The sequence below is a fragment of the Crassostrea angulata genome, chromosome 10, assembly GCF_025612915.1.
Source record: "Crassostrea angulata isolate pt1a10 chromosome 10, ASM2561291v2, whole genome shotgun sequence".
NCBI lineage: Eukaryota > Metazoa > Mollusca > Bivalvia > Ostreida > Ostreidae > Magallana > Magallana angulata.
In genome coordinates, this window is record NC_069120.1 from 50,496,805 (window position 1) to 50,524,090 (window position 27,286).

General features: G+C 33.9%; 2 protein-coding genes across 3 annotated transcripts; one reads left to right on the top strand and one right to left on the bottom strand.

The window, feature by feature from the left end:
• Positions 1-1,428: 1,428 nt before the first annotated feature.
• Positions 1,429-23,522, bottom strand: LOC128166533 (annexin A7-like). The gene is made up of 15 exons (XM_052831769.1): positions 23,481-23,522; positions 22,538-22,710; positions 22,378-22,413; positions 21,610-21,895; positions 21,191-21,223; positions 13,735-13,970; positions 13,316-13,472; positions 12,946-13,040; positions 12,658-12,771; positions 12,232-12,322; positions 11,806-11,885; positions 11,382-11,594; positions 10,598-10,673; positions 10,237-10,349; positions 1,429-2,797 (listed from the first exon to the last, which is right to left on the bottom strand). The coding sequence occupies exons 2-15, from the start codon at positions 22,685-22,687 to the stop codon at positions 2,675-2,677; spliced, it is 1,803 nt and encodes a 600-aa protein (XP_052687729.1). The 5' UTR covers positions 22,688-22,710; positions 23,481-23,522; the 3' UTR covers positions 1,429-2,674.
• Positions 23,523-23,561: 39 nt separating this feature from the next.
• Positions 23,562-26,573, top strand: LOC128166459 (protein FAM241B-like). Of its 2 annotated transcripts, none has more exons than XM_052831636.1 (3): positions 23,562-23,685; positions 24,664-24,788; positions 25,362-26,572. In XM_052831636.1, exons 2-3 carry the CDS (start codon positions 24,687-24,689, stop codon positions 25,767-25,769), a joined length of 510 nt encoding a protein of 169 aa, XP_052687596.1. In that variant the 5' UTR covers positions 23,562-23,685; positions 24,664-24,686; the 3' UTR covers positions 25,770-26,572. The 2 variants fall into 2 exon arrangements, with proteins under 2 accessions (XP_052687596.1, XP_052687597.1); XM_052831637.1 differs by having other exon boundaries at positions 23,608-23,674; positions 25,362-26,573.
• The last annotated feature ends 713 nt before the right edge of the window (positions 26,574-27,286 follow it).

Consider the following 27,286-nt stretch of genomic DNA (forward strand, 5'->3'; position numbering starts at 1 on the left):
AGATGATTCTTTATAATTGTTAAAACTTTGGCTCCAGGACAATTCTTCGGCCTCGCAAGAAGGTTCAGAGTTTGATGTAGCTAAATATCCCATATATAATTAATTGTAAAGGATCTTTTTGAGAACTGCAATACTCAACATGTGATATGACTATAAAATTGAAGCAGGCAGCTATTTTTTCATTAGAATCTTTTTGTATTACTGTATTGAGTTATTGCCCTTGATTTATTGATTCTTGATTATTTTAATTAATGCATCCACTGTTAACCAATTATTGTGATTATTTTTATACAATAATAAATATTCAATGTATATAAGTTGTTCTGCATAAGAAGTTTTGGGTAAGGCCGGATTAGTTTGTTTATTTTTGATTTCCAATTTTTAGATACTATGAATTATTTTAGGTTGGCACATATATAGGGACAGTGTCTATTGCACTTCGATAAGCGACTGTTTGGGGTTAAACTTGACCAGGTATGGATAGATTGAGTGTGTGAACATCCTTGTTCTATCTAATTTACGTGTTTCTAACCTTTGATACAAATTCCTGCCCTATATCGCATTAATACAAGTGTGCAGTCATATCTGCTTGTATTGGTGGTGGTTGTGGCGGAGCACTAATGTATGGTCATCCCTGCTGGTGTTCAGGCCTTTCTAGCGCAAGTGTGTGGCACTCCCTGCTTGCGTTAGGTTGAGCTGTTGGCGCAAGTGTGCGGTCATCCCTGCTTGCGTAACGTTGAGTCCCTATATATGTGCAGGAGCGGTGATTAAAGTCTGCTCTTGTAAATATTGGCAGCAATCAGGGCTATCCTGAGTTCCAAGGGGGAAAAATGGATTTTATTTATACAGGATCTACATGTATTATTGTACATTGTCCAGATTGTTTGTATTATGACTCCATTAAGCTGACTTTATCATACCTAGTGTTCCTCAGGTGAGCGATGTGGCCCATGGGCCTCTTGTTATTCAAATCAAATGAAGAAAACAGATTTTTAAATTTCTGTTTAGTAACCATGGAAACGCTCTAAAAATATGCGTTTCTCCATGAATTTTTTTCTGTCTTTTGGAAAATGACAACTATTTTTAATAATATATTCTACTCTGGAAATCCCAAGTTGTGCACATTACTCACAATATGTTCTTAAATAAGCATTCAAATGCCATTTTTACATTTTAAACCTCGGTTACCATGGCAACGGGACCACACAGCAACAAATAAATGGTGTTAAGTTTTTTTACTCATCAAAGTCTATCAAATTGTCAAGTATGAAGAAAAACACTGTGACTATGCGTGCATGGCCACCAAATTTGGATTCATACATAGAATCGATCTTAAAAGAGCTTTAAATTTTCAGTGTCCAGAATGTCTTCTTCATATAATTTAATTCAAAGGATTAAAATTTCACAAATAAGTAATAAAAAACAAAGTTGTAATTGATATATTTATTCATAGTTTCTATAACAATCAATGCTTTTTCTGCACTATAAATACAAAACTGAGAAAAAGTAATGTACTATAAACATTTCATATTCAACACTCTTATTGCGCTAAGGTATTGGAATGAAGAAAAGCCAATTGGAAAAATTCCCTCCCTTATCAAAAGGATAATTTTTGTGCAGGCATCAAACATACTTTATAAATCCTTATAAATGCTGTTATATTTAATTAAGGTAACATTTGCAGTTTAACCATGTATATTTCAGTTTAACAAGTGAAAGGGGGCAGCAAATGCATGTAAATGCCAAAATAAAAATTGGTACCATGGTCGATCTTTGTCTCAGCTAGAAAAAAACAGTTGACATTGATCTTTTTATTTTTGTTGGACATACTTTCTATTCACAACATTTATACGTATATGAGTATAAATCAATTTTAAGTAGAAATCTACGAAAACATTCTATATAGAAACCTGTGTGAGATAGAGAATCTTCTTCCTATGTGTATTTTAAGATACAGTCAATCTAATTAAAATTAGATCCTTCACGCTCTTGTATTTGATATGTCGCTGTGAATGTAAATTTGATTGGCTGCTATTTTTTTTTCGCAAAGTTTAATCTGAGATGACCCCATATGGGATGTTGTCAGATCCTCACAGCGACATCGTTAAGGATCTAATTTTAATTAGATTGAAGATACGGTAGTCACAAATGCTTTACTAGTCAATGATCTCTGGGTAAATAGAAACATCAGTATAAAATACTTTACATGGAATTGTAGAACACAGAATGCTAAAAATTGAATTCACTTAAGAACATATTACTGGTACATCTAAGTAAACATTACCGAACACTAGATAAAACACAACACTTTAAATCTAAATAATTATGTGGTTAAGAGCTTCCAGTCCACAATTTGCATAATGATATACATAAACATTTACATGAGATTACATTGCTACCTAAACCTATTTAAATACAACAAAATTTTTCTAAAAAACAATATTATGATCTGCACTAAAATATCTGATAAATGCAATTCAAAACAAACATTTACCATATTTGCTAACAAAGAACAGTACAAAGTACTTAGCAATCTGAATGTAAATACTAAAATCACCAAGCACGTATAACAAGAAATAAAGGTTAATCTAGTATAATAGCGGTCGATCGGTGTATTTAATAGCGGTCGATCGGTGTGTATAATAGCGGTCGATCAGTGTATGACAGCAGTGGATCACTGGCCTACAATAGCCAGCAGAAGTTTCTTGTAGTCTCCGCTGGTCTCGGATGACACCGCGGCATTAAGAGACTTCCCATGATCCCTCTGATATTGATCCTTAATGTTCTGTAGATCAATCTGCAAACATGAACTTCTTATTTTAAACAAGAGGCCCATGGGACCACATCGCTCACCTGAGCAACAATGGGCGTTCAAAAGATATTGTGCCATATGGTCCCTCGGTAGAAAAACAAAAAATAAATATTGTAAAGTATTTGAATTTTACACTTATTTTTGTATACATGTAATCTTTGACATTGTACCTTCATGAAATATTATTTTTTACCAGAATAAGAAAAGTCTACGCAAGATATAAAACTAAACATTTGGTAGAGGTATACTGTTAAGTTGTTAACTTCCAAATCCCTATATTTTCGTTCTGCCCCCCCCCCCCCCCCCCCTCTTTGTAAAGCGATCAAAATATATGAGAGCATATAGGTACATTTTTTCATCAACTACTCAGTACTTACTAGTTATTGTATTAAAAAAAATAGTAGTTATTGTTTTTTTATTTTAAAAACCCTACATGTATAGATGTGAAGAAGAAAATTGTACCTCAATGTGCTCAATTCCTCAAATTAAAAACATTCAAAAATTTTATTTGTCTTCTCCATTATAATTAAATGACTGTTATTTACTTCGCGTACAAACCAGGATAATTTTCCGCTGTAGTATTCTTAGGAATAGCGATAATTACTTTATCCCCGCAACAGAAATGTGTCAGAAATATGGAAACTGTTTTAAAGATGACGTTTTTATTTACTCGTGTCTGAAAAACTATCAAAATTGATGTAGATTTCACATTATTTATTGTATAAAGAGAGGGCCCCAGAGAGTAGATATATACAGAATACTCACAGTATCATTCTTTTATTTTGTTTGTGTACAAGTATTTAACATGCTCTAATTCATAGAGATTTTCTAATGTTCAACCAAAATTTCAGCGTCAATTGTAGAATTATAAGCAAGATACAGAGCTCACAGTTCGCCTAGGTTTGATTCATATTTTGTTCACATGAGTTTATTACATTCAGCTTATGATTTTTAACTTGGTATTTCCTATTCAGCATTAAAAATGGAAAAAAAGAATGGCCTAAGATTTTATATTCTTTTATTAACTCAAGACCAGTTCACTGGTATTTGAGGTTCAAAATCAGTGTATACAAATGTACACAAACACAGTGAAGGATCACATGTACAGTAGGAGTAATAATGACGAAAAATGTTAAGTTTACAATACAATAAGATGTTAAAGTTGGTTTCTGAACGAACAGACTTTGAAATTTTTCTTAATAAATATTGACAAATTTTTTACTTTTTTAATCTTTAGTTTTTAAGATCTGTGTACAAACAAAGAATTGTGAGCAAATCTCTGTATCTTGCTTATACCGAGCGCAGCAAGAAGCGGGCGAAGCCCGCCTCGCGAAGCGAGGATTAATGGTAACACGTATATGTAAGAAAATCAGTGAAAAATGAAAGTTGAATCAGGGGTACTTATGCCAAAAAAAAATTCTTCCAGCCCTGGGCGCCGCCATATTGGCAGCCATTTTTTTTTCAAAAAGTTAGTTCGATCAATAAATTGACTGGTACTAATCGATGTTTATTGCCCCTGAACTCGATTAAATAAGTTCCAGTGTTTCGATAGAAGGTAATTTGAATTAAAAGAAATTAAAAAGGAAACTAGATAAGTTTAGTAGTGCTTCAATCAAGAAACACGACTTGTTCTTTGTATGTCTTATCAAATTATCAGATGGAAAATAAAAACATTAACGTCAAGGAACTGATCTTTTAGATACTTAATAAAATATTTAATTTTATTACAGCGGCATTCATATGAATTTAATTGATGAACAATATGAAAGAAGAAATAACAAGAGGCCCAGGGGCCACATCGCTCACCTGAGCAACAATTGCCTTAATTCTGATCAAATTAGCATTACAGTATCAAAATATCTTGACAACTGAGTACAGTAGATCTTGCTAAAAAAAAATTGAAAATCTGCCAATTTTTATCCACCTCTTATTTTTTGGTAAATACCAAGCCCCTTTTGTTGTTGTACCTCTAAGATTTTTCTCTATTCCTATATACCCCCCCCCCCCCCATTTCGTGGCCCCACTATTCTCTAGGGAATCATGGTTTCATCAAACTTAAATCTACCTTTAATCTCATAACCTGTGCTTTCACACTAAGTACTGAGTTTTGGACCAAAAACTTTCCCAGAATATTTTTAAAGATTTTCTCTATATATTCCTATGTATAAATTCAAACCGCCATCACGGTCCCGCCCTACCACTAGTGATTTTCGAACTTGAATTTACACTACCCGAGGATGCCTCTACACAAGTTTAAGCTTTTCTGGCCAAATAGTCTTTAAAAAGAAGATTTTGAAAGATTTTCTCTATATATTCCTAAGTAAAATTTCATCCCCCATTGTGGCCTCACCCTACCCCTGGACTATTATTTAAACAAACTTGAATCTATATGATCTGGGGATGCCTCCACTCAAATTTGGGCTTTCCTGGCCTAATACATTTGAGAAGAAGACTTTTAAAGATTTTCTCTCTATATAAAAATGTATCCCCCATTGTGGCCCCGCCCTACCCCCAGGAACCATGATTTGAACAAACTTGAATCTACATTATCTGAGGATGGTTACATGCCAATTTGAGATTTCTTGGCCAAATAGTTATTAAAAGAAATTTTTAAAAAGATTTTCTCAATATACTCTTATGTAAAAATTGATCCCCCAATTGTGGACCCTCCCTACCCCCGGGGACCATGATTTAAACAAACTTGAATCTACACTACCTGAGGATGCTTCCATTTTAATTTGAGCCTATCTGGCCTAATAGATTTTGAGAATAAGATTTTCAAAGATTTTCTTTATATATATTCCTATGTAAAACCTGATCCCCCAATTGTGGCCCCACCCTACCCCCGGGGATCATGATTTGAACAGACTTAAATCTACACTACCTGAGGATGCTTCCATTTTAATTTGAGCTTTTCTGGCCTAATAGTTTTTTAGAAGATGGATTTTTAAAGATTTTCTCTATATTTAAAACATGATCCCCCTATTGTGGCCCCACCCTACCCCTGGGGACCATGATTTAAACAAACTTGAATCTACACTACCTGCGGATGCTTCCACTCAAAGTTGAGCTTTCCTGGCCTAGTAGTTTTTGAGAAGAAGATTTTTAAAGATTTTCTCTATATATTCCTATGTTAAACTTGATCCCCCAATTGTGGCCCCATCCTACCCCCGGGGACCATGATTTGAACAAACTTAAATCTACATTTCCTGAGCATGCTTCCAATTTAATTTGAGCTTTTCTGGCCTAATAGTTTTTGAGAAGAAGATTTTTAAAGATTTTCTCCATATATTCCTATGTACAACTTGATCCCCCAATTGTGGCCCCACCCTACCCCCGGGAACCATGATTTGAACAAATTTGAATCTACACTACCTGAGGATGCTCCCATTTTAATTTGAGCTTTTCTGGCCTGATAGTTTTTGAGAAGAAGATTTTTAAAGATTTTCTCTATGTATTCCTATGTAAAACTTGATCCCCCAATTGTGGCCCCTCCCTACCCCCGGGGACCATGATTTGAACAAACGTGAATCTACACTACCTGAGGATGCCTCCACACAAGTTTAAGCTTTTCTGGCTGAATAGTTTTTGAGAAGAAGATTTTTGAAAAATACCAACAAATTTTTAATAATTCTCAATTATCTCCCCTTTAAAAAGGGCGTGGCACTTCATTTGAACAAACTTGAATCCCCTTCACCTAGTGGTGCTTTGTGCCAAATTTGGTTGAAATCTGTCCAGTGGTTCTTGAGAAGAAGATGAAAATGTGAAAAGTTAACAACGACAACGACGACAACGACAACGACGACAACGACAGACAACGGACAAATTGTGATCAGAAAAGCTCACTTGAGCCTTTGGCTCAGGTGAGCTAAAAAAAAGTTTGGAATCACGTAACTCTCTTCGGCTATTTCCGAAGACAAAACTTGAACGTTTTACGTCTGAAATATGACGTCACAATGTAGACTGAGCACGCGACGTTTAGTCAAACTTTGGCTAATGATAATTTTATGTGTAGGCAACCAAGCGGATCCTACTGTGTGCGTTTCAAATAAATTTTGTTCTACAAAAATCAAACTCCACTGTGTTAGAGCTGCGCTCGGTCCAACGGTCACACCGTTTACATATTAATTTTAAGCTTAACACTCAAATATGGTTAGTAAATAGAAATTGAAAACAATTAAACACAAGAAACATTCACTTTAACAAATAAAGAACACAATTTATTTTTTCGAAATGAATCATATATATATAATGTATATACCTACATATTTCCGTCAGCAATGTCAAACTTTATTTTAAATGAATAAACTCGAGAAAATGCCGAGCATCGCAACAAAACCTATTGCATTAATCTACCATTACGCAAAAGATAATGCCGATCGAATTACCGATAGAATGAATTGTATTTCATTATTTTTTGATACATCAGATTTTGCTTAATTTGCGCAGGTAAACATTTAACTGTTTGATTTACCAAAGTCTCTGTTTGATTAGATACGTAAAAATCACGAAATAATAGCGAGCGCAGCTCGCCGGCGCACAGCGCCGGCTAGCGAAGCGAGCTCTAAGAACCAGTGTGCGCGGGAAAAAGAACGAGCTAAACCTACAGTTCATCAAACAAAATTTTTTGTCTACGTCCCATAATGCTCTCTAATGTTTACACCCGTGGTGCTATGCCAAAAATGGCCGACTTTTAACTCGTAATTTACGGTGACTTAAAGTTTGAAGACACGTTTTGTGTACCGCATATGCTTTGGCGAGACTCAAAAGATTTGTTACATGCTTCCATACCTTCGTATTGAGTCGAGAAACGTAAACAAAGACGAACAAAGTCATAGATGACGTCACAGTGCACTCGCGCTATATTTCCCGCGAAAAACTTAGAGGTGGATCAAACATCTGTAATGAGTGTACTGGCTATTTCAGTATAGTCTGCGATACCTGCCTCATTGACATATGATTTGTTTTTAATCTTTTTTTAATATTGAGATTTTATATATATATAAACTAGCAAGGGCCATACTTTACTGTCATGTCGATCCATTTTTAAAGTAATTGTGCATGCATGTACCGTGCAGTAGGCAGGTAAGTATATGAGTAGGGAGGAAATAAACAATAGGACATTTTGAACTAAATAAAAAGGAATAAAATGAAAAAATAAACAGGTAAAAAAATTATGTAGATATTGCATATAGTCATACCATTAAATAAAAGTGGGAAATTACACACCTACAAACAGGTACCGGGCTCTCTCTCTCTCTCTCTCTCTCTCTCTCTCTGGGTAGGGGGTTGCGCTGTATATATCATAACCATTAAAATTAGTACATTTGGCATACTTATTGTAGAGCAATACTCTCTCAAAAATTCTTTGACGTTCGTTGATACCTAAATAAAACTATAAGTTGACAATGATGCAAGGTACAGTATGTGTAATTCTTGCTGCGCTCGCCAGAACGGTAGCACCGTAAAACATATTACAGACGATAGTTCACAGGTTGCAAGCAGAAATAATGAAAACGAAACGAAAATCGGAACAAGCTAACACCAACGTCATGTGTGAAAACTGTCAACGCATTGAAATATTTAGCCTCAATTTACAGGTCTAGGCAACCTCCGTTTTTGGAGGATAGCTCAATTTCAAGATGGCTGCCAATTTTTACCATATATGGAAAGTTGATTTGAATTGTGGGTAAAATTATCCTCCATTTTTGGAGGATAGAATGGGTATATTTCATTGGCTTCGTGCATATCTTTAATGGGAAAATGCAAGCACCAGACCACATGGAAATTGAAGTTAAGGAAATTAACTAATGACTGTATGCGGCGATTTGAAATTCTATGTATAGTATTTTCAAAATATGCTTTGAAAGTATGTACTTCCTGTGCTCAGTTTTACAAATGACATAGACTATTTACAACTTTTTCAATTAATAAAAATCACAAAATGGTGATGTTTATTCCTGATTCAAACATAATTGAATTAATTCACGTTTAGAGACACATAATGGATATCTTGATCTACTATATTGTACATGTACACAGTACATGTTTGCATACCTTAGGAGCTTTGTAACTCTTATTCTTATTAATACACAGGTTATTTAGCATAATGTAAAATTAATCCATTCACACAAAAAGACACTGTCGAATTTTATTAATCAAAATGATACCATTTATAAATATGAATTAAACTGAATTTTTAAAAAAAATGTGAGAGTCTTCACATAAAATATTTTTCTTTAAAATCAGCAATTATTCAAACTTTTATATTTATTTAATATATCATTAAATATAATTAAATATAATTATTGACAGCTAAATAAGGTGGTTTTTTAATTGTCTACTTATTATAGTTTATGTCCCTTTGTAAAAACAGAGTTAATTGCCCTTCATCTGAAAAGATCCACCAGGGGGCGCAAGCATCTATCCTCCAATTCTGGAGGATAAAATCTATCCTCCAAAAACGGAGGTTGCCTAGACCTGATTTACTTCACAAAATCGGCAACAATATATTTTGCATGTTTCAAAAATTTCCCTTCATACGCTAACTGTTGCACAACAAGCAAATTCATCATAGTCAGATCGACCCTTTTTCGTATAATGTCATGGCTGCTTTCAACAAAGAACCTCGTTTTAGAAGTATGGAATACGAGTCTAGGTAAAATGGGTATGCAAACCCGGGCCGTGGCAAAATAAAAGCCAAGGCAGATCGACAATCGTCAATTCCAAATACGCATTATTTTGCAGCAATATTTACAGCGAATACAAATATACTACTCCATCAAATATCCTGAAATTTTAATGAGATTGGCAGATTAATAACTGCCAATCTTTGTTTTGCCCAGACCACGTCATGCGTACCCATTTTACCGGATGCCGGATTACCGGATGCCGAACCCGAAGCTATTAAACTGATTGAAACACGCATTTCCTTTATTATTATTTTCGTAATAACTCAGATTTGAAACAGAATTAGCACTTAATTTTTGCAATTTATATTTTCCTTCCCATAAGGATAATTTATGCTAAACTACGTTGAATTGGAAACAGTAGTTCTTGAGAAGAAGATTTTTAAAAATGCACCCCCCTTTTTCTACAGTTTCAAGGTTTTCTCCGCTTTGAATACAGATCGGACTTTTATTTTTGCAATTTATATTCGCCCTCACATAAGAATGCTTTGTGCCAAATTTGGTTGAAATTGGATAAGCGGTTTTAGAGAAGAAGTTCAAAATGTAAAAAGTTTACAGACGGACAGACAGACGGACGGACGGACGGACGGACAGACGGACGACGGACAAAATGTGATCAGAATAGCTCACTTGAGCTTTCAGCTCAGGTGAGCTAAAAAGGAAGAGATATCATTGCTTGAAGTGAAATAGAAAATTCTTCAGTCTACAGTTGAAGTCCACGGACACCATACTTGCCTCTGATCGGGACACGATGATTCGGATTAAGGTGGAGTCATCGGTTCCCATTCCTCGCATTGCTTTGTACAATTTGTCCGAGAAAAACTTGGGTCTATTCTTAGCACTCATAACTGTGGTATGACAAAATTTGAAAATTAAGTTCCATTTTGTTATAAAACCGAAATGTTTAGTTTTATGGGGAATGATTTACCAACAAATAAACATACACTTCTGCTTGAGTATACATGTAAATATGCAAGGAAACAAAATATAGATGTTTACAAAAAAAGGATTTGGTTTTTAAATTCCAAAAAGTCTTTTTACAGTACATGAATAAATATAAATTCTAAGATGCTAGTTTAAACTACATGCAACTCACTGATAGCTTTGAAACCATCTTCCAGATCCCCAGACATCTCAGAACCAATTGAACTCAGGATGTCTTTTCCAGAGAGCTGGAACCAAAATTAACATGTACTGTACACATAGTTTAAACACTTCATCAATCCAGCAAACATATGACTACTGAATTACATGTAACATTGTCAGCATTTTGCTTTGCATATATATATGATATCTGTCAGTAACGAAAAAACAAAAATCTAACAAATTGGTCATAAGAAGACTGTTACAGCAAAACTCGTTTATAACGAATTTCAAGGGACAGTAGAAAAAACTTCGTTATAGCCGTTATAGCAATCTGTTTATAACGAATTCGTAAAAATATTATGGCGAATTCGTTATAAAATAATTAAGGGTTTTTCAGACTAACAGTTTTCTAAACTATCGTAAGTTATAAAATTAGTATTACCGTCATTTACAAAAAATGTCAATATAACCCTTTCATTTCAATTTTTAAAAAAATTCCGTATACTATTTGAATTTGAGTATTTTATATATGCATCTTAAAATTGCATCTTTCTTCAATGAAATTTGAAATGGAAAAAATTTGTTATAAAAATGATAAAATACGTTAAAATTTTGCCAGCGGGGTTCTTAAAATTACTTCGTGATAGCCGTAAATTCGTTATAGACGTGTTCGTTATATACATCAATTTTCTATAGGTTTATATAAGAAATTTGCAGGGACACGGATAATAATTCGTTATGGCCATAAATTCGCTTTATCCGTGTTCGTTATATTAGAGTTTTGCTGTATTTACTTTCTGATATTCTTCAAAGGTGGCCCTCATCTGGTACTCGTGTCTGATGGATAAGACTGAGAGGAAGGCGGACTCATCTGTACCAAACTTTTTGACGCCAGCCTTGTACAGGGTCTGGGCATCCTGCTGGGCCAGAGCCCGGTCGACCACCGCCTCAGGACCCCTCTGCATCAGCATCTGTCTCTGACTGTCTGTCAGCTCGGTTCTATTAGCCTGTAAATCATTCATAAGAGCGAATCACACACCTGCTCAAGATATATGATTGTCAAATTAAATCTGAACATGAACTAAAAATACATGTATTACCAGTGCACATTTATTATATTGCCATTGAATACAAACATAATACACATACATGTACATATTTGCTCCTAACTACATGTCCTCAACATAAGATTGGAAATCAAAAGGAGATAAATGTTACCTGGCAACAGGACACCAGCAATCTTTTGAAATGTCCACTTGTTTCACTGGCACAGTCAGCCTCAAGCTCTCTTCCAAAGTCTGTTTGATGTCAGTTAATATTTAAAGTCGATTTAATAAAGACATTATATATGTTAAAGACTTGTCATTAGATTAAGAATATGTTTATCATTACTGTGGAATCTTTAGATTTTGTGGTGGCTCAATTTTCGTGGAATTCGTGGCTACCTCTCATCCACGAATATACACCCCCACGAACTAATAAACTAGGGCTATAAAGTCATAATCTTTTTGTATGTATACGAAAATACACGAAATTACGTCCCCTCAAACCAGTAAAATTTAAGCAATCCACGAAAATTAGCCCCCACGAAATTTAATGATTCCACAATATACCAAGAGTAAGATATAGGAACGAACTCATTACGTTGCTTGTAGGCTGCCTTGATGCCCCGTATTTCTGCATTTGTTCTGGTAGTCAAAATTTCAATCAGGATTGATTCCTTTGTTCCAATTCCCTGAAAGATGAAATAATCTTATCAAATGTACATGTATTTCTAAGACGAAGCGACCAATGAGTTATATGGCCTCAATCAGATCTTAGGACTACTGTGCTTTCATCAATGTTCGTGGCCATCAATTTCACAGATTTAGTGAAAATCAAAATTTTAAGGATATGTAAATTTGTGGCAAATGATAATATCGATGCAATATTAGGTACTGCACTTCAATAAACATTTAATAACTGATCAACTCAACAACTGGTGTTCAACGATTATTGATTAAACCACAGAATTTCAGCTTGAAATGAACTGATCAGACAAAAAGAGATAGCTGTTTCTATTTGACGTACCCTCATTGCTTTGTTGAGACACCAGGCGTCGTAGTATTCAGTGGACTTAAACAGCGCCAGGATCAGCTCCTCCAGATCACCTGACAACTCCGACTTCAGATCCGAGATCAAATCCTGCAAAACGATGGAGACGCTATTGATTGTATTTAATTTATCTATAAATGAAATGATGCTATTACATTTACATTGTATTTATTAGTGCAGTACAAGTATATACATGAATTGAAACATGTAATACCGTACTCTATGATAACTGAGAGCTGCCTTCTCAGAGATTGTGTTTTATACCTTTCCATACATGGTTTTGAACATGATGAGAATTTCCTGCCTCTGTTTGTTAGAGGTGTGGCCAATAACTTGAATGATGGCCTTCTCATCCGTCCCTACAATCACAGATTTTATTATACTTTTTGATAAAAGATGTGTACAAAAACAGTGCAGTACAGTTGGTACCAAAAGATAAACCAATATTGTATTTAAGGTAGAAGTTTAGAGTATTCACATTGCTTAATGTTTGCTCATAAGACAGAGTACTACCTGATATACTTATACATTATACTATTTTTATATTTTCCTGGCATACAATATAATGCAACAGTAAAGTCATTTATTTCATAATGAATATATCTCTAACTTTAAAACTAGGGATGGCCAGTACCTATTCCTTTCATTGCAGTGCGAAGAGTCTTGGTGTCCGCTTCACAGTTGAAAGGGTTTGCTGGACGAATGGTTGGTCTAGGAATGTCTCCCATTGACCCCCCTCCAATCTGGAGGTTCCCCATTCCTGCTGTGGCTGAGGGTACACCCCCTGGTGCCTATAAATAAAAGAGCATTAAAAGTCCTATAAGAAATGCAAAAAAAGAAAATTTCATATATATCAGTGATCTGAACAATAATTAGACATAATTTTTGAAACCAAATATATAAATCCATTAGATAATATATGTACACCAGTTAAGTAATTTGAACAATAGTTATACATAAGCTGCATGCCGAGTATTACATTACTTCATTGTTTTGACATTTTTGCTTCAGGATGATTTTATGCAGCCATATAAAAATTCTAAAAATAATCACCTGGCCATATCCTGTCTGCCCTTGGGGAGCATATGACTGTTGACCTGGAACTCCAACCTGAGCTGGTGGAGGCTGTTGCCCTGGGTAACCGCCTTGACCTGGTTGTTGCCCTGGGTAACCGCCTTGACCTGGCTGTTGTCCTGGATATCCGGCAGAAGCAGCTGGTTGCCCGGGGTAACCAGTTTGACCTTGATATCCTCCTTGACCTTGTCCTGGATATCCACCTTGTTGAGTGCCTACATAAAAAAGAAATGTCACAGCATTTAGTTATATATACATCGTATGAGTTACACACAATAGGCTTAAGTTCAATTGGATTTTCATCAGCATTTTTTTACTTTTAAATTATTTTTTAAGTTTCATTATGATCTTTTTTGTGTTACCTCATCTGCCTGGGAAACTCAACTTGTTAATCTCGATATTGACATAAACTTGTGCAGATATTTTAGCTTACATTTTAGCTAACATTTGAGAGCTGCAATAAAAGTGAATCTGGCAATAACCTTATCGCGTTTCAATTAGAGGAACTAGACAAAATCTACCTGCATGGTAATCATAAATGTATCATTTGCATAAATCACTTTCTTTTTTAAAAATTGTGTATTTTATATCTGTTTTAAATAATATAACTAATTCAAACTTGTCATTTTTTTAGAAGATCATTTTGTATGGCTAATTTGGCATAAACCTATTATATTCATTTGAGTTCCACAGCAACTTGCTCTTTTACCTCCGAAAAAGTTAAGAATATCTTTTTTCTTTGAAACATTAACTTCGATAGCTAGCTGCTACAGGATGCTGTTGACAAAACTAAGTAATTATTTTTTAAAGCTTTTTGGAACTTTCAGACTAATACTTGTAAATATACTGGTAATAATATTCAAAAACATATAAATAAAGTTTTCATCCTTATTTCACGAAGAAAAACAACAAAATCAGCAACATTTCATATTTAAACTTTATATTTACCTCATAAGAACAAGTAATTTCTAAGAGCCGATCCTGAGTTTAATAAAATTGCACTTGCTGTCTTAACAATTCATTTGATTACTGTATCTAAAGTTTTCAAGAACAATTTAATATAAGTTAAATCAAAGATTCTCTTTAAACCAATGTATCTACAGTTCATCAAAGAGACCTTCTATTTCTGGAATTTAGAAAGTGATTACATGTATTTAGTATAAGACACCTAGATATCTAACTTGCATACAAAATGCCCCCTATGTATCAAACAAAAACTGTTACAATGACAGGAATGACTTAATACATCTTTATACATGTACAGTTATGTACATGTACCAAAACATTTACATGTATGTCAACCATTTATGTAAAACATTTATTATATATTGTACATCTACGTGTAAACCATGTCTGGTACAAAAATATAATTTAGTAATTATTCATAGCATCTCGTGTTAGAAAATATTACCGGTAGTACCAATGTTGTAAAACAGTATGGCATTTCAAGTCAAATTATTAACTGGGTAAAAAATTATCTATGGAATAGAAAACAAAAGGTAGTCTTAGATGGTTTTACATCTTCATTGGGTCCTACCAGGCTTGGGGCGAATTACATTGTAAAGTAATGCATTACATTACCATTACTTCATGAATTTGGGCATTAAATTACCATTACCATTACTTGATTTTTTGAAGTAATGCATTACATTACCATTACATGAGTAAAGTAATGCATTACCATTACCATTACTTTTTTTTTTTAAAGTAAAGCTAATAAAGTGTTCTTGCAAATGTTTCAAATATACAACACTCTTTAACATATCTACAGCTTCATGCTCAGTATCAGGTTCAAATTCAATGAATAAACAAGAGTCATTCTTTATTTGCTCAATATATAATCATATTGTGGCAATATGAACAACATATTATATAAGTAAAATGATATTTATAGACATTTGGCATGATTCAATATCAGATATGAAATAAAGACACAGGATAACATTTGCGTAACAAAAAACAATTTATGAAATAATGTTGCGGTTTTTAAAAGCTAAATATATCCCCAGATGAAACAAATCTTTATGATTTTGGACACTTAATTTTATTAATTTATAAACTTATGATTTTTCCCAGTTATATTTCTTAATATATTTTAATCGTATTTCTTTTTCGGAGGACACTTTAAGACAAAAGATTGCTGTTGCACTTTATGATCGAAGTTTCAGAGTGTTCATCTTTTAAATGCATCCATCTTCCGGGCTATACTAAATAAATGTTTTGCAGGAACAGTCAAAGCTTTGACTGGAAATACTGTTTGACGATCTTTATCTTAGGATAAATTAAGTGCAATAATAGTTTAAATACATAAATCTTGTATTTTCTATCAGTCCAAACTAATGTACAGTGTAATTAATATACAAGAGAGAGAGAGAGAGAGAGAGAGAGAGAAAATAAGTAAGATTATTTTCAAATGGGTTATAATATTGGAAGTGATTTTGATTTTCATCATGGATGGACAGTGCATTCATTTTGCTTTTAAAGGTGCATGTCTGTCTCCTATTCTATTGATACTCATTCATTCATTTATTTCAATCTCAACACCATTGCACAATGGTACACAGAGATTATAATAATACAATATGTGGTATTTCTTAATAATTAACAATGCATGCGTAAGCGAGAGAGAGAAAAAAAACCCATATACAACTCTGACTCGTTAATACAAATGTGAAGTATGGGGGTTCTAACCTGGGGAGCATTTTTTATTTATTTTTCTAATAAAAGCACATAATTTCCTCAAAGAACAGTGTTTTGTACTTGCCATTATAAATTTAAAACTAATAGCATTTTTTATTTTTATATTTATATTTGATAAGCATTGCTTGCGTTCTTGCTGCAACGAGTTACAACTAAGTATGTAGTGAAATTCATCTCCTATTTCACACTTATTACAATGAGCACAGAATCTTTCATGTCTGGGAATATTTGCCCAACGTCCACTTTCAATGGGTAGATGGTGATTACATGTTCGAAATCTACAAAATGTAATTGCATCTTTTTTTGATAATGTATCAAAATAATGTTCAAATTTTAACTCTTCCTTATAAATTCTATAATTTAGAGCTTTTGGGGATGATTGTAGAATAGATTGCCAATTTTGTTTGAATTGGTCTACCAACGTGAGTTTTATTTTTGCCTTTAGCCATTGTGAGTTATGTATAGTTTGATTAATCCATATATTAGATAAACCGCAATTATTTAGAATATGTTTGATATTTTCATACCAAGGGATTTTCCCCCCAACTTCGTGATTCATACAAATTCCTAGATCATATATTAACTTTGCAATTTTTGTATCTTTTCCGGTAAGTATTCTTGACCAATAAGAAATAATGCGTGTTTTAATTTGAATTTCAAGTGGGTATCGACCAAGTTCACCATATATCATGAAATCTTATTGTGACATAGCGAAGGGAAGGGGATTGGGGTGTTTAGCACTTCTTATAACAATAGATTGTTTTGATACTTAGATTATCCTGGGGGCATAGTGTGTTGTTGACACATTTCTTATTGAAGTGCAAACTAATTGGAGTAAATTGTTTAAATGATTAAAAACTCTTAATAACAACACTCTTAAAAATGTTATGAAATTGTGCTGTTACATGTATCTTTAGTAATAAAAACAATTCAAAAAACAACACTCTTAAAAATGTTATGAAATTGTGCTGTTATCTTTAGTAATAAAAACAATTCAAAAATGAATTTTAAAAAACCTTTTTCAATAAAACATGTACAATTAAAACATTTTTTTCTTAATTAGAATTATTTCTTTCTTCTTTAAAAATGAATTTAATCAAATTCAATTTCAACTATTCATTTATTCATCACATTTTTTTAAAGTGAACATGCATAAATATGCATAGTAATGCAAAGTAATGCCATGTAATGCCAGCATTACACTAGATTTTGGAAAGTAATGCATTACATTAGCATTACTTGTAATGCTAAAATTGTGGCATTACACATTACTAGCATTACTTTGAAAATATGTAATGCATTGCAATGCATTACCATTACATTTAGCATTACCCCAAGCCTGGGTCCTACTAACTCTGGTGTCCCACAAGGATCAGTGTTAGGGCCATTCTTATTCCTATTGTACATTAATGATATTGCCTCTGACTTGTCCAATAATGTTCGACTATTTGCTGATGACACATCACTCTATGTTATTGTTGATCAGGATATTATGGAAGCAGCAGATTCTCTAACAAAGGATCTCGACAAGTTAGATAAATGGTCCAAAAAATGGATGGTTGATTTTAATCCTAAAAAAACTATAAACTTAAACTTTACTCGGAAAAATATTCCTCATCCTACTATTAAATTTGGTAATAATGGTCCTGATATTACAATACAAAATAATCATGTTCATTTAGGACTTAATTTCCAGTCTGATGCAAACTGGAAATTACATATACAAGGCATATATGAAAAGGCTTGTAGTAGATTAAATATGTTGCGTATGCTCAAACACACACTTTGTCGCGATGCATTAATAAAAATATATCTGTCCTTTATCCGACCTGTTTTAGAATATGGCGATGTTATTTGGGACAACTGCAATGACAGGGAATCAGATCTTTTAGAAGATGTTCAAATCACAGCAGCTAGAATTATCACAGGCTTAAGAATCAATTCCTCTAGAACAAAGTTGTATTATGAATTGGGATGGGATATGTTATCAGAAAGAAGAAAAGTGCACAAGTTAATTTTGTTTTATAAGATGGTAAACCACATGGTACCTACTTACCTTGAAAATCTTTTAGAACCATGTATTCCACCTATAACCCCATATCCTTTAAGAAATCATGATGAATCTACTTACACTATCCCTCAAGCCAGAACAACATCTTATTTAAAAAGTTTCATACCATCTACAGTTAAGCTATGGAATGATCTTCCACTAGCTATTAGAAGTCTTCCAAAGTTGGCTTGCTTTTCAAATGCTATTAAGAAATATTTTTTTAAGACTCCAACAAAACTTTTTAATTTAGGGAATCGGAGGGAAAACATTATACATTGTCAACTAAGAAATAATGCTAGCAGTTTAAATGCTGACTTATTTTGTGATTTTATTCGAGAAAATTCTGTTTGTGATTATTGTGGTTTTCATACTGAAAATGCAAATCATTTTTTCTTTGAGTGCCCAAAATATAATGATGAAAGAAATTGTTTCTTTCATCAAATATCTATGTTAAATCTCCAAAAACCAATTACCTTAGATCTATTACTGTATGGAGATAATGATGTTTCATATGATGAAAATGTTAAATTGTTCAAGCTTGTACATGAATACATTAAAAAATCCAGAAGATTTGTGTAAAGAAAATAATGTAATTAACACATATACTGAAAATGTAAACAAAATTATGCATATACCTATATTTATATATATATGCTGTAACCTTATTGACAAAACTTGATAATTCTGTTCTACTTTTGTTATAACCGGTTTTGTCAATTTTATCTTTTTTTTCCCCTCTTTTTTTCTTTTGGTCACTTTGCTACACAAAAAAATCATGTATTCTTAATTGTATCATTTAACTCCACAATTATTGTATTTTATACATATGACTACCTTGTACCTAGTGGAGAAGGCTTAAATAGGCTTTGCCTGCTGCCCAATCCTATTATGTAAATATTATTTTGCATAATAAAATATGTTCAAATCAAATCAAATGTTGTTTTCAAAGAATACTTCAAACTTTTTAAAATCTGGTCTCTAGTATCTACTAACAACAGGTATAATATTTAAACTATATATCAATTCTGACCCCCCAAAAATAATGAATTTCAATAAAAATAAAAAACAAGAAAAGAAAAATATCACATAATTTATATGCCTTATTGAATTTCCCATATCTAATATATAAAGTTTAACAAAACAAAGATAAAAAACACAATATGTTGGCAATGAACAAAGAAGATGATCATAAACACTTACAGGAATTCCCAATCCCACATCAACATCATAACTCATGTGTATATGTACATTATACATGTATATATATATATATATATATATATATATATATATATATATATAACACTTTGAAATGAACAGTGACAATAGATAATAAAAGATGCTCAGCCATATAAAAATGCTATGCATATTTAGAATAAAGCAGTAACCATTCACAATGTAATATAAATATATATTATATAAAAAAAAAAACAATTTACAATAACCATGTAAGCATAAAAAAAATTACACCTAATGCATGTTTAATTAAAGAATCCTTTGCTTTTGTACATGTACATTTTTATTTAATATGTGAATATTTGCCAGTGTATACAGAAAATAAAAAGGAAAGAAAAAATCATGGTACCACCATAAAGTGTAAACTTGTTATAAATATTTATCATGCAGTTAAGGAGTTGTGCGGAAATAACTATCAGCAGTTCTAGGCTATAACTTTCCAAACTGTAACTAGCAGATCAGTAGGGGCGGTAGTCTGCAATAGAAACAGAAACAACAGTTACTCTAGGTGTACGTCCCAGATTTCCTGTCATGACTTTACCTAACAGCCTACCATTTAATGCAATAAGATCCAAGAATTCAACAATAAAAATCAAATGAACTGTAATTTCAAGAGCTATAAACTGTTTTGGTGTGCTTTAAATATCAAATTTTCATTTCTGACACTACAAGAGATACAGTGATCCAAATAAAATCAGTATGTCTGTAAAAAACTGAGTTTCTGTTTCCTATTATGCTACAAGGAGTACACACATTTACTTCTAGCTATATGCTATATGCATGGTATGAAATTTATCAAATAAGCAGTAAGGGGTTCCCAGGGATAAGGTTTATCTGTCAATGATTAATAATCTTAATGATTATTACATGTATGCTCAAATTAATTTTTTCAAAGCATGTTACATACAAATTTCATTCATTCTGAGTGGGCATAAAGATTAATAAAACAAAACCCTAGGATTTATATAGCTTTGGAAAGATTTATAAGCATGAAAATTTTAGAAAATAATGTACAAAAATTGATTCAAAAGGAAATCAATTTTTAAATGTCTACCAATTAATCATATGTAGATGTAATTTAAGTATATATCTGCTCCTTTTGACTTGTTCTTACTAGAGAGAATTTTTTCAAACTCTTTGTAAATGTAATACATGAATTTCAAACATTTTCTTAAAAGGAGGGGTGGGGGGGGGAGGGGGGAGGTTGACTTGTTGAAACACAAGTCAAAGGGCCTTAGATTAGACCCTTGCTCCCATGCAGTGTATAATTGTACTAACATTACACGTACAAACAACATTGAACCAGTTCTCATGCACTAGGTTAATCCTGAACACTGTCTAGTTAGAACTGCTCCTGCTGTTATATATATATATTTAAAGGTATTAAGCATGCACTAGCTCTCAGCTATACAATATAACTTAGAGTTTTATTAAAATCTTAAGACTTACTTCCTGGGTACTGGGCAGGTGGGGGCACATTTCCTTCAGAAAAAAATATTCCAGTCATTATTAATGAACAGTTACATTTTTTCACTGGCATATTAAAGTTACTTACATTATCTCATATCATATTTTCAATATGACTGACACAATTTCAAATTCTAGAGCAAAAAATACTGGATAAACATGCAAGTTTAGACTGCAAAATAATGTCAAAAATCAGGTCTACAAGTTGGTACAAGGATTATTTTGTTTACCGATAATTGATGCTTTATGGTAATGGTTTAATCATGATTGCCAATCATTTACAGGAAAATTCAATAGAGATAACATTTCAAAATTTGCAATTATAAATCATCTCCATCACCTGCAATATTACCAATGACAGACACAGTCATTTTCAAATCGATGAACACGAACTAAAATACCTGGATAACCTCCCCCTGGTGCCTGGGGGTAACCTGGCTGGGGTTGGGCGGGGTATCCAGGGGCACCACCTGGTGGAGGAGCAAAGCCCCCAGCTGAGTAGCCAGCTGCAGGGGGTACCCCACCGGCAGGATATCCTGGGGCTGCAGAGGGATAGCCCTGTCCCCCCGCAGGATAGCCTGGCCCTGTCGCTGGATATCCAGAACCTGCTGGTGGCATGGCACCGTGTCCTGGGGGGTAGCCACCTGGGTAGCCAGCACCACCTGCTGGAACCACACCAGGGTAACCCTGTAACAAAGGTCAAGCTGTCAATTTGCAAGGTCAAACCTGTATATATGTACTACAATAATTTTATGCTGGTTATCACTGTCAAACACACACGGTTGTTCTTTAAACTTTTCTTGTTCTTGTTTTCATGAATAATCTATGCTCTATTATAATAACTTCTTCACATATTTGTGAAGGAAATCTCACCAATTGCAGTAATACTTGAACTTTCAAGAATAAACAATAGTATGTTTTTGCTTTTTAAAACATTGTCTTAGTTTACATACATCCAACACTTCTAAGTCTCAACTTGTTTTCTCATTGATAGATTGAGAATAATGAATATTCATAAGAACAAAAAAGCTCATGTAGGAGTCAGTAAGCTTATGCAGGACCAACAATGGATTTTCATCAATTTGATGTTATCAACTGAAATGTACTTTAATTTATATGTTGAAGATAATGAAATTTATCATATATCAAAAACATGTTAATTTACTCACAGCTCCTGGCATCCCTACACCATGAGGAATCTTTCCCTGCAAATACAAATGTCAAAGTAAGTAAAAACAGTATGACAATATAGTTATAATGTACTAAATTATGTGGAATCATGTGCTAATACATGAAAATGGCTGTTTTACATATAAAACGACAACATACTTTCTTCATCTGCTTCTTCATTTTCTTCCTCATCTTTCTCTCTGCCTTTGGCAGGTGCTTGTACTCCTCGTCTGAGCTAGAACTGCTGCTGCTGCTGCTGCTACTGCTGCTGCTTCGATGCCCATGCTTGTGCTTCTTATGCTTTCCCATACTTTACAAAGATGTCAGACAAACTGATAAAGACCAAAAAAATATTGCATAGTACTTATTCTGTTCATAGAAGTACGCAGCATTTAATTTTAACCAACTTTTAACAGCAATAACTCCCCAAAATAGGGAAATTGTGATTTCTCCCTTGGAGATTTAGTTCAAAGGGAAATATTATTGTGTCCTCATCCTTTCAAATCATAAAAGTGTCACAACCGTTTTGCACAATTGATGTTCGGGGTAGATAAAATTATCAACTTCTATAATGGCAAACAGACCTAGTTTATCATGCATCTAGCTTACCCTTAATCTCAGCGAGATTTGTCAAGACTTGAAATTTTGACGTCCGTCAAAAATTTTCAGTCTCGACGAACCTGCTGAGATACACTTACCCATGCTGTAAAAGAGAATTAAATTCTCTTTTTAACAAAAATGAAGTCGTCTGATTTTTTTAACTTCACTAGGTAAACATGCTATATCTCAATATTGTTATTGATCGGAGATGTAATTCAATAAATTATTATATTTTATTGTTTGTCATATGCAATGTTTTAACGGACAAGAAACAGTTATGGACTCCCTACAAAACGGTATATGGAAGTTCTGAACAGGACAACAAATAAGTGATTACTGTGCGATAAATGTTTGGCACGCCTACAAATATTTGGATATTGCCCCGGTCAGTGCCGATATACAAGCGACTTGGGCTTGTCTGTTTGCCTTAACAATGCTTAACGTTTGATACTGCAATAACAATTCTTATTCTTTACTCCCAAGAAATTCTGGACAAACTTACAACAGATACAGGACGCACACCTACACCTACACCACCTATAGGTCAACAACAGTCGCGCGAAACAGGAAACAAAATATGTGGAGCTCTTCTGTTAAAGAAAGTAGAAATGATACATAGTCAGTAAACATACGTGTGTCAGTATTGAAAACGCCGAACCTCTGAACTGAAGATTCGTTGATCATATGTTGAAATAGGTTTGATAAAGGTGTGACATGTGTATCACTTTTACAACTATCAGACAAACCCCATGGATTATAGAGTCAGTTGGCATTGCTCACCTGAGCTTAAAGTTAACTTGGTTAAAAGCTCGGCAATTTTTCTTGAATGATCTGAATTTATTTTCTGTCTTTTTACTGGATGTCCCACAGTTGTGACAATATTTTATATAGACTATAGGTAGTATAAACCAAAATCACAATAAACTTGATAATAAACAGTGGTGTCCATGCAATCGTATGGTGTCAGGATAGGGCCATTGCCAAAAGCCCTACACTGGCTATATAACGTTAGTCGTTCAAAGTTCTGTCACACAACTGTGAGCAGTTATGCAACTTCACACATTTCGCAGTTGTGCTTACACTACCTCACGCAACACACTGTTGCGCAGTCACTTGTGCGACAATTTGTTTTGTGTAGATGGGACTTGTGTAAAGTGTGACATCTAGACAGTGGGTTGTACAAATTAAATTGTGATATCATGACAGTGATGTGGCAGTGAGACAATGTGGTGGCTTCTCACAATGTGCTGTTGAACTTTTGCAAATGGCCCTATCTAGACACTGTACAAATTTAATGTCATTGACATATATGTTTCGTGTATTACTGTAAACGTACTACATTTGGCAGTGTATTCTGATTTAGCGCTTTCGGCGGAATGCGGCTTCCACTGAATCAAGTACATCGCTAAATACCATGCATATATGTATAACAATAGTCACACTCAGGAATATGCTAATTCAAATCTACACCAACTTGTCAAAAAAATAATTTCTGCCAAATATTGTACACGCAACATATAATACGTTTAAAATATATAAGCTTAACTAATGAAATAGCTGATGAAGTAAAAGCGCATAAGATTTACTGACAGTGAATTAAACATCACCCTGTTTCCAGCTAATTATACTGCCTGACTAAAACTCTTTAATACTAGTAACTATTTCCATTATTAATAAATTCACAGAAATTTTAAGCAGTCCCTGAGCAATGGTGAGAATTCTCAGCAATGGAGACATAGTACCAGATGACGATCCAAGGGCCAGACAGGCCGCGGGGAACAGGGGCAGTAACTCTGCTAGACCAAGACAGGTACTTGTACTCACCTCAATAATTATTAATTAAGAAATCTGATAGGTTGTGACCTTCTTTTACAGATCTGATTTTTAAACCAGTGATTTTCAGTTGATGATGAATCACTTCAAAGAATAGGAAAAGAAATTGTTCATGTTAAGTTTTCATTGGATGCTGCAAGGATATGTGGCGCAATGAGAACAAATTATGTAAAACTATAAGTATTGATGGACAAAGTACTTGCAGCAACAGCAACTTAGTTGACTTAAAAAGTTTCATTAAATATTTGAGATAATTGCATGTGCACCATAAATGGGAAGAGAGGAACACAAAGAGCTAGGCTAAGCATACAGTTGTCCAGACCTATTTACTTGTTTACAAGCATCATGCACTCTCTCTCTCTCTCTCTCTCTCTCTCTCTCTCTCTCTCTCTCTCTCTCTCTCTCTCTCTCTCAACCTTAAAAAACGGCTTCTGTAATGTAGTTTATTTATTCCAGTGTAAATGGATGATACTACAATAGTAAAAAAAACAGTAATGTTTTAAGAATTTGTGCAATAAAATTAATGCTGTTCATTCATTTAATCTTACAGGGCTTTGTGCGACATGAGGATTACCAACAGGGTGGGGCAGGAAGAGGATTCCTGGGTCAAGGTGATGGCCAGGTGTCTGTGTTCACACTTATAAACCAGAAACTGCTGGACTTTGGGATCCCTCGATTCAATGTTGGTCCCTATGTTGTGGAGCCTATAGCGTTAGTGGGAATGATCCTTGCTGGCTTGATGTTTGGACTCCCGGGACTTTTATTTGGAGGTGTTTTGTTCATGGTAGTGATGTCCAGTCAAGTAGCAACCAATGCAGGGAACCAGAGAGGGCAAGCAGGGACTGGGGGTGGGGGGTGGGGGGCACAGACTGGGGTAGGGGCAATCAGTTATATCATTACTCATGTACATCTTTCTGTAAAATATTTTGATAATTCAACTAAATATTTTATGAAGTAAATTGTTGATCTTAGATTTGCCGATTCCAATTTTTCATTGGAAAATGAATGTTTGAAATGATGTTGTTTATTTAATGAATAAATTTATGCCTGTGAACATTTAGGTTTTGTACAATCCTGCTGAAACACAGAGAGTGGCAACCATGGTGTATTTCAAGGTTCCTTAGCAAATCCCATGATGTTAAAATTTCATAATTTCAAAAAGTACCTGCAATCACGGAAGTTTTAATTTCATGCTGCGAGAAAATTTAAATAAATTTATTATAGTTGAATAAATTTATTTAAAACTGTGTATTCACAAGAGTTTAATTTAAAATAATGAATCGCAAACATATCGCTTTTTTTGGGCCGATCCAAACTCACCTACAAGGTATTTCTGTTGTAGGGTAATGGTCACTATTACAAGAATGATTAACTGTACAATAGCAAGGGTAGAAATCCTGTTCATAAATAATAAACATAAGTTCTTCTTTATTTATGTTTCAAACATGTTAAGCATTCAATTACAATCTGTGTTGATGATATGATATGGCATCTACATTTTACAGGTTTCTGTGAAAAGCTTGTTAGATCCAATATTTCTTCATTTCTAATTTTTGCATTCAGGGCATTGGTTCATCGGGCAAAAGTTTTTTTTTATTTCTTATTTTTTTCTTTAATGAATGTTTGCAATCTTTTAATCTACAACAAAAGATAATTTTTATTACTTTAAATTATGTTAAATGGGCCGAAGAGACATTATTATTTTAAAAAATGATATTATTATAAAACCATGCATTCATTGATACTGATATAATAAAATTTGTATAGTTCTACTTGCATGTTATATTTTTGTAACCTGTACTAAGGTGGGTTTCATGAGATGAACAAAGATGCGATGTTTTTGTGAAATACACGAAATAGTAAATAATTAAATCCTTCTCTGAGCCATATAGAGGCATATAGAGTAGGTGCTTATCCCCGGTTTCTGTGGTGCTAAGCAGATGAGAGTCATTGACTCCCCCTGGATGGGACACCAGTCCATCGCATATGTTACCTCCCAGAGTAAGCCATTGTCCTTTCACTGGGTGAACTGAGACAATGTAGATAAAGTGCTTTGTCTAAGGTCACAGCAAAGTTCATCAAGTGACCACAGTGGGAATTGAACCAGCAACTTTTGGGTTACTGGCCTTACACCTATGGTATGACCACTGAGCCATGCATGTGGTTCGCTTTTGTGAAATATCCTACAATTGTCAGTCTCACTTCCCCAAATTCTGGTCACCGATGTCATATAATATTTTGAACCCTGTGATATGTTGAATCCGTAATCAAATTATCGTTGCAATATATTGAACACCCCCTCCCCCCATTAAGTATTGAATAGGAAGGTGGGGGTCATTATACCATTGCCATATTATATTGAACCCCATTTCCAATGGAAATTGAAAGAAGGAGTGGGTTTCAATATATTGCGGCCATATTTTGAACCCCCTATCCAATAGCAATGAAATTAGAGGGGGGGGGGGTTGTCAGTAT

What these genes read in the sequence shown, in the direction of transcription:
- LOC128166459 (XM_052831636.1), top strand. Translation starts at nt 24,687, where the DNA reads ATGGTGAGAATTCTCAGCAATGGAGACATAGTACCAGATGACGATCCA. An exon ending in ACTCTGCTAGACCAAGACAG is followed by an intron (nt 24,789 to 25,361) that starts GTACTTGTACTC and finishes TTAATCTTACAG; the next exon opens with GGCTTTGTGCGACATGAGGA.
- LOC128166533 (XM_052831769.1), bottom strand. Translation starts at nt 22,687, where the DNA reads ATGGGAAAGCATAAGAAGCACAAGCATGGGCATCGAAGCAGCAGCAGT. An exon ending in CAAGGCAGCCTACAAGCAAC is followed by an intron (nt 11,886 to 12,231) that starts GTAATGAGTTCG and finishes GACATCAAACAG; the next exon opens with ACTTTGGAAGAGAGCTTGAG. An exon ending in TCATCGTGTCCCGATCAGAG is followed by an intron (nt 2,798 to 10,236) that starts GCAAGTATGGTG and finishes TCATGTTTGCAG; the next exon opens with ATTGATCTACAGAACATTAA.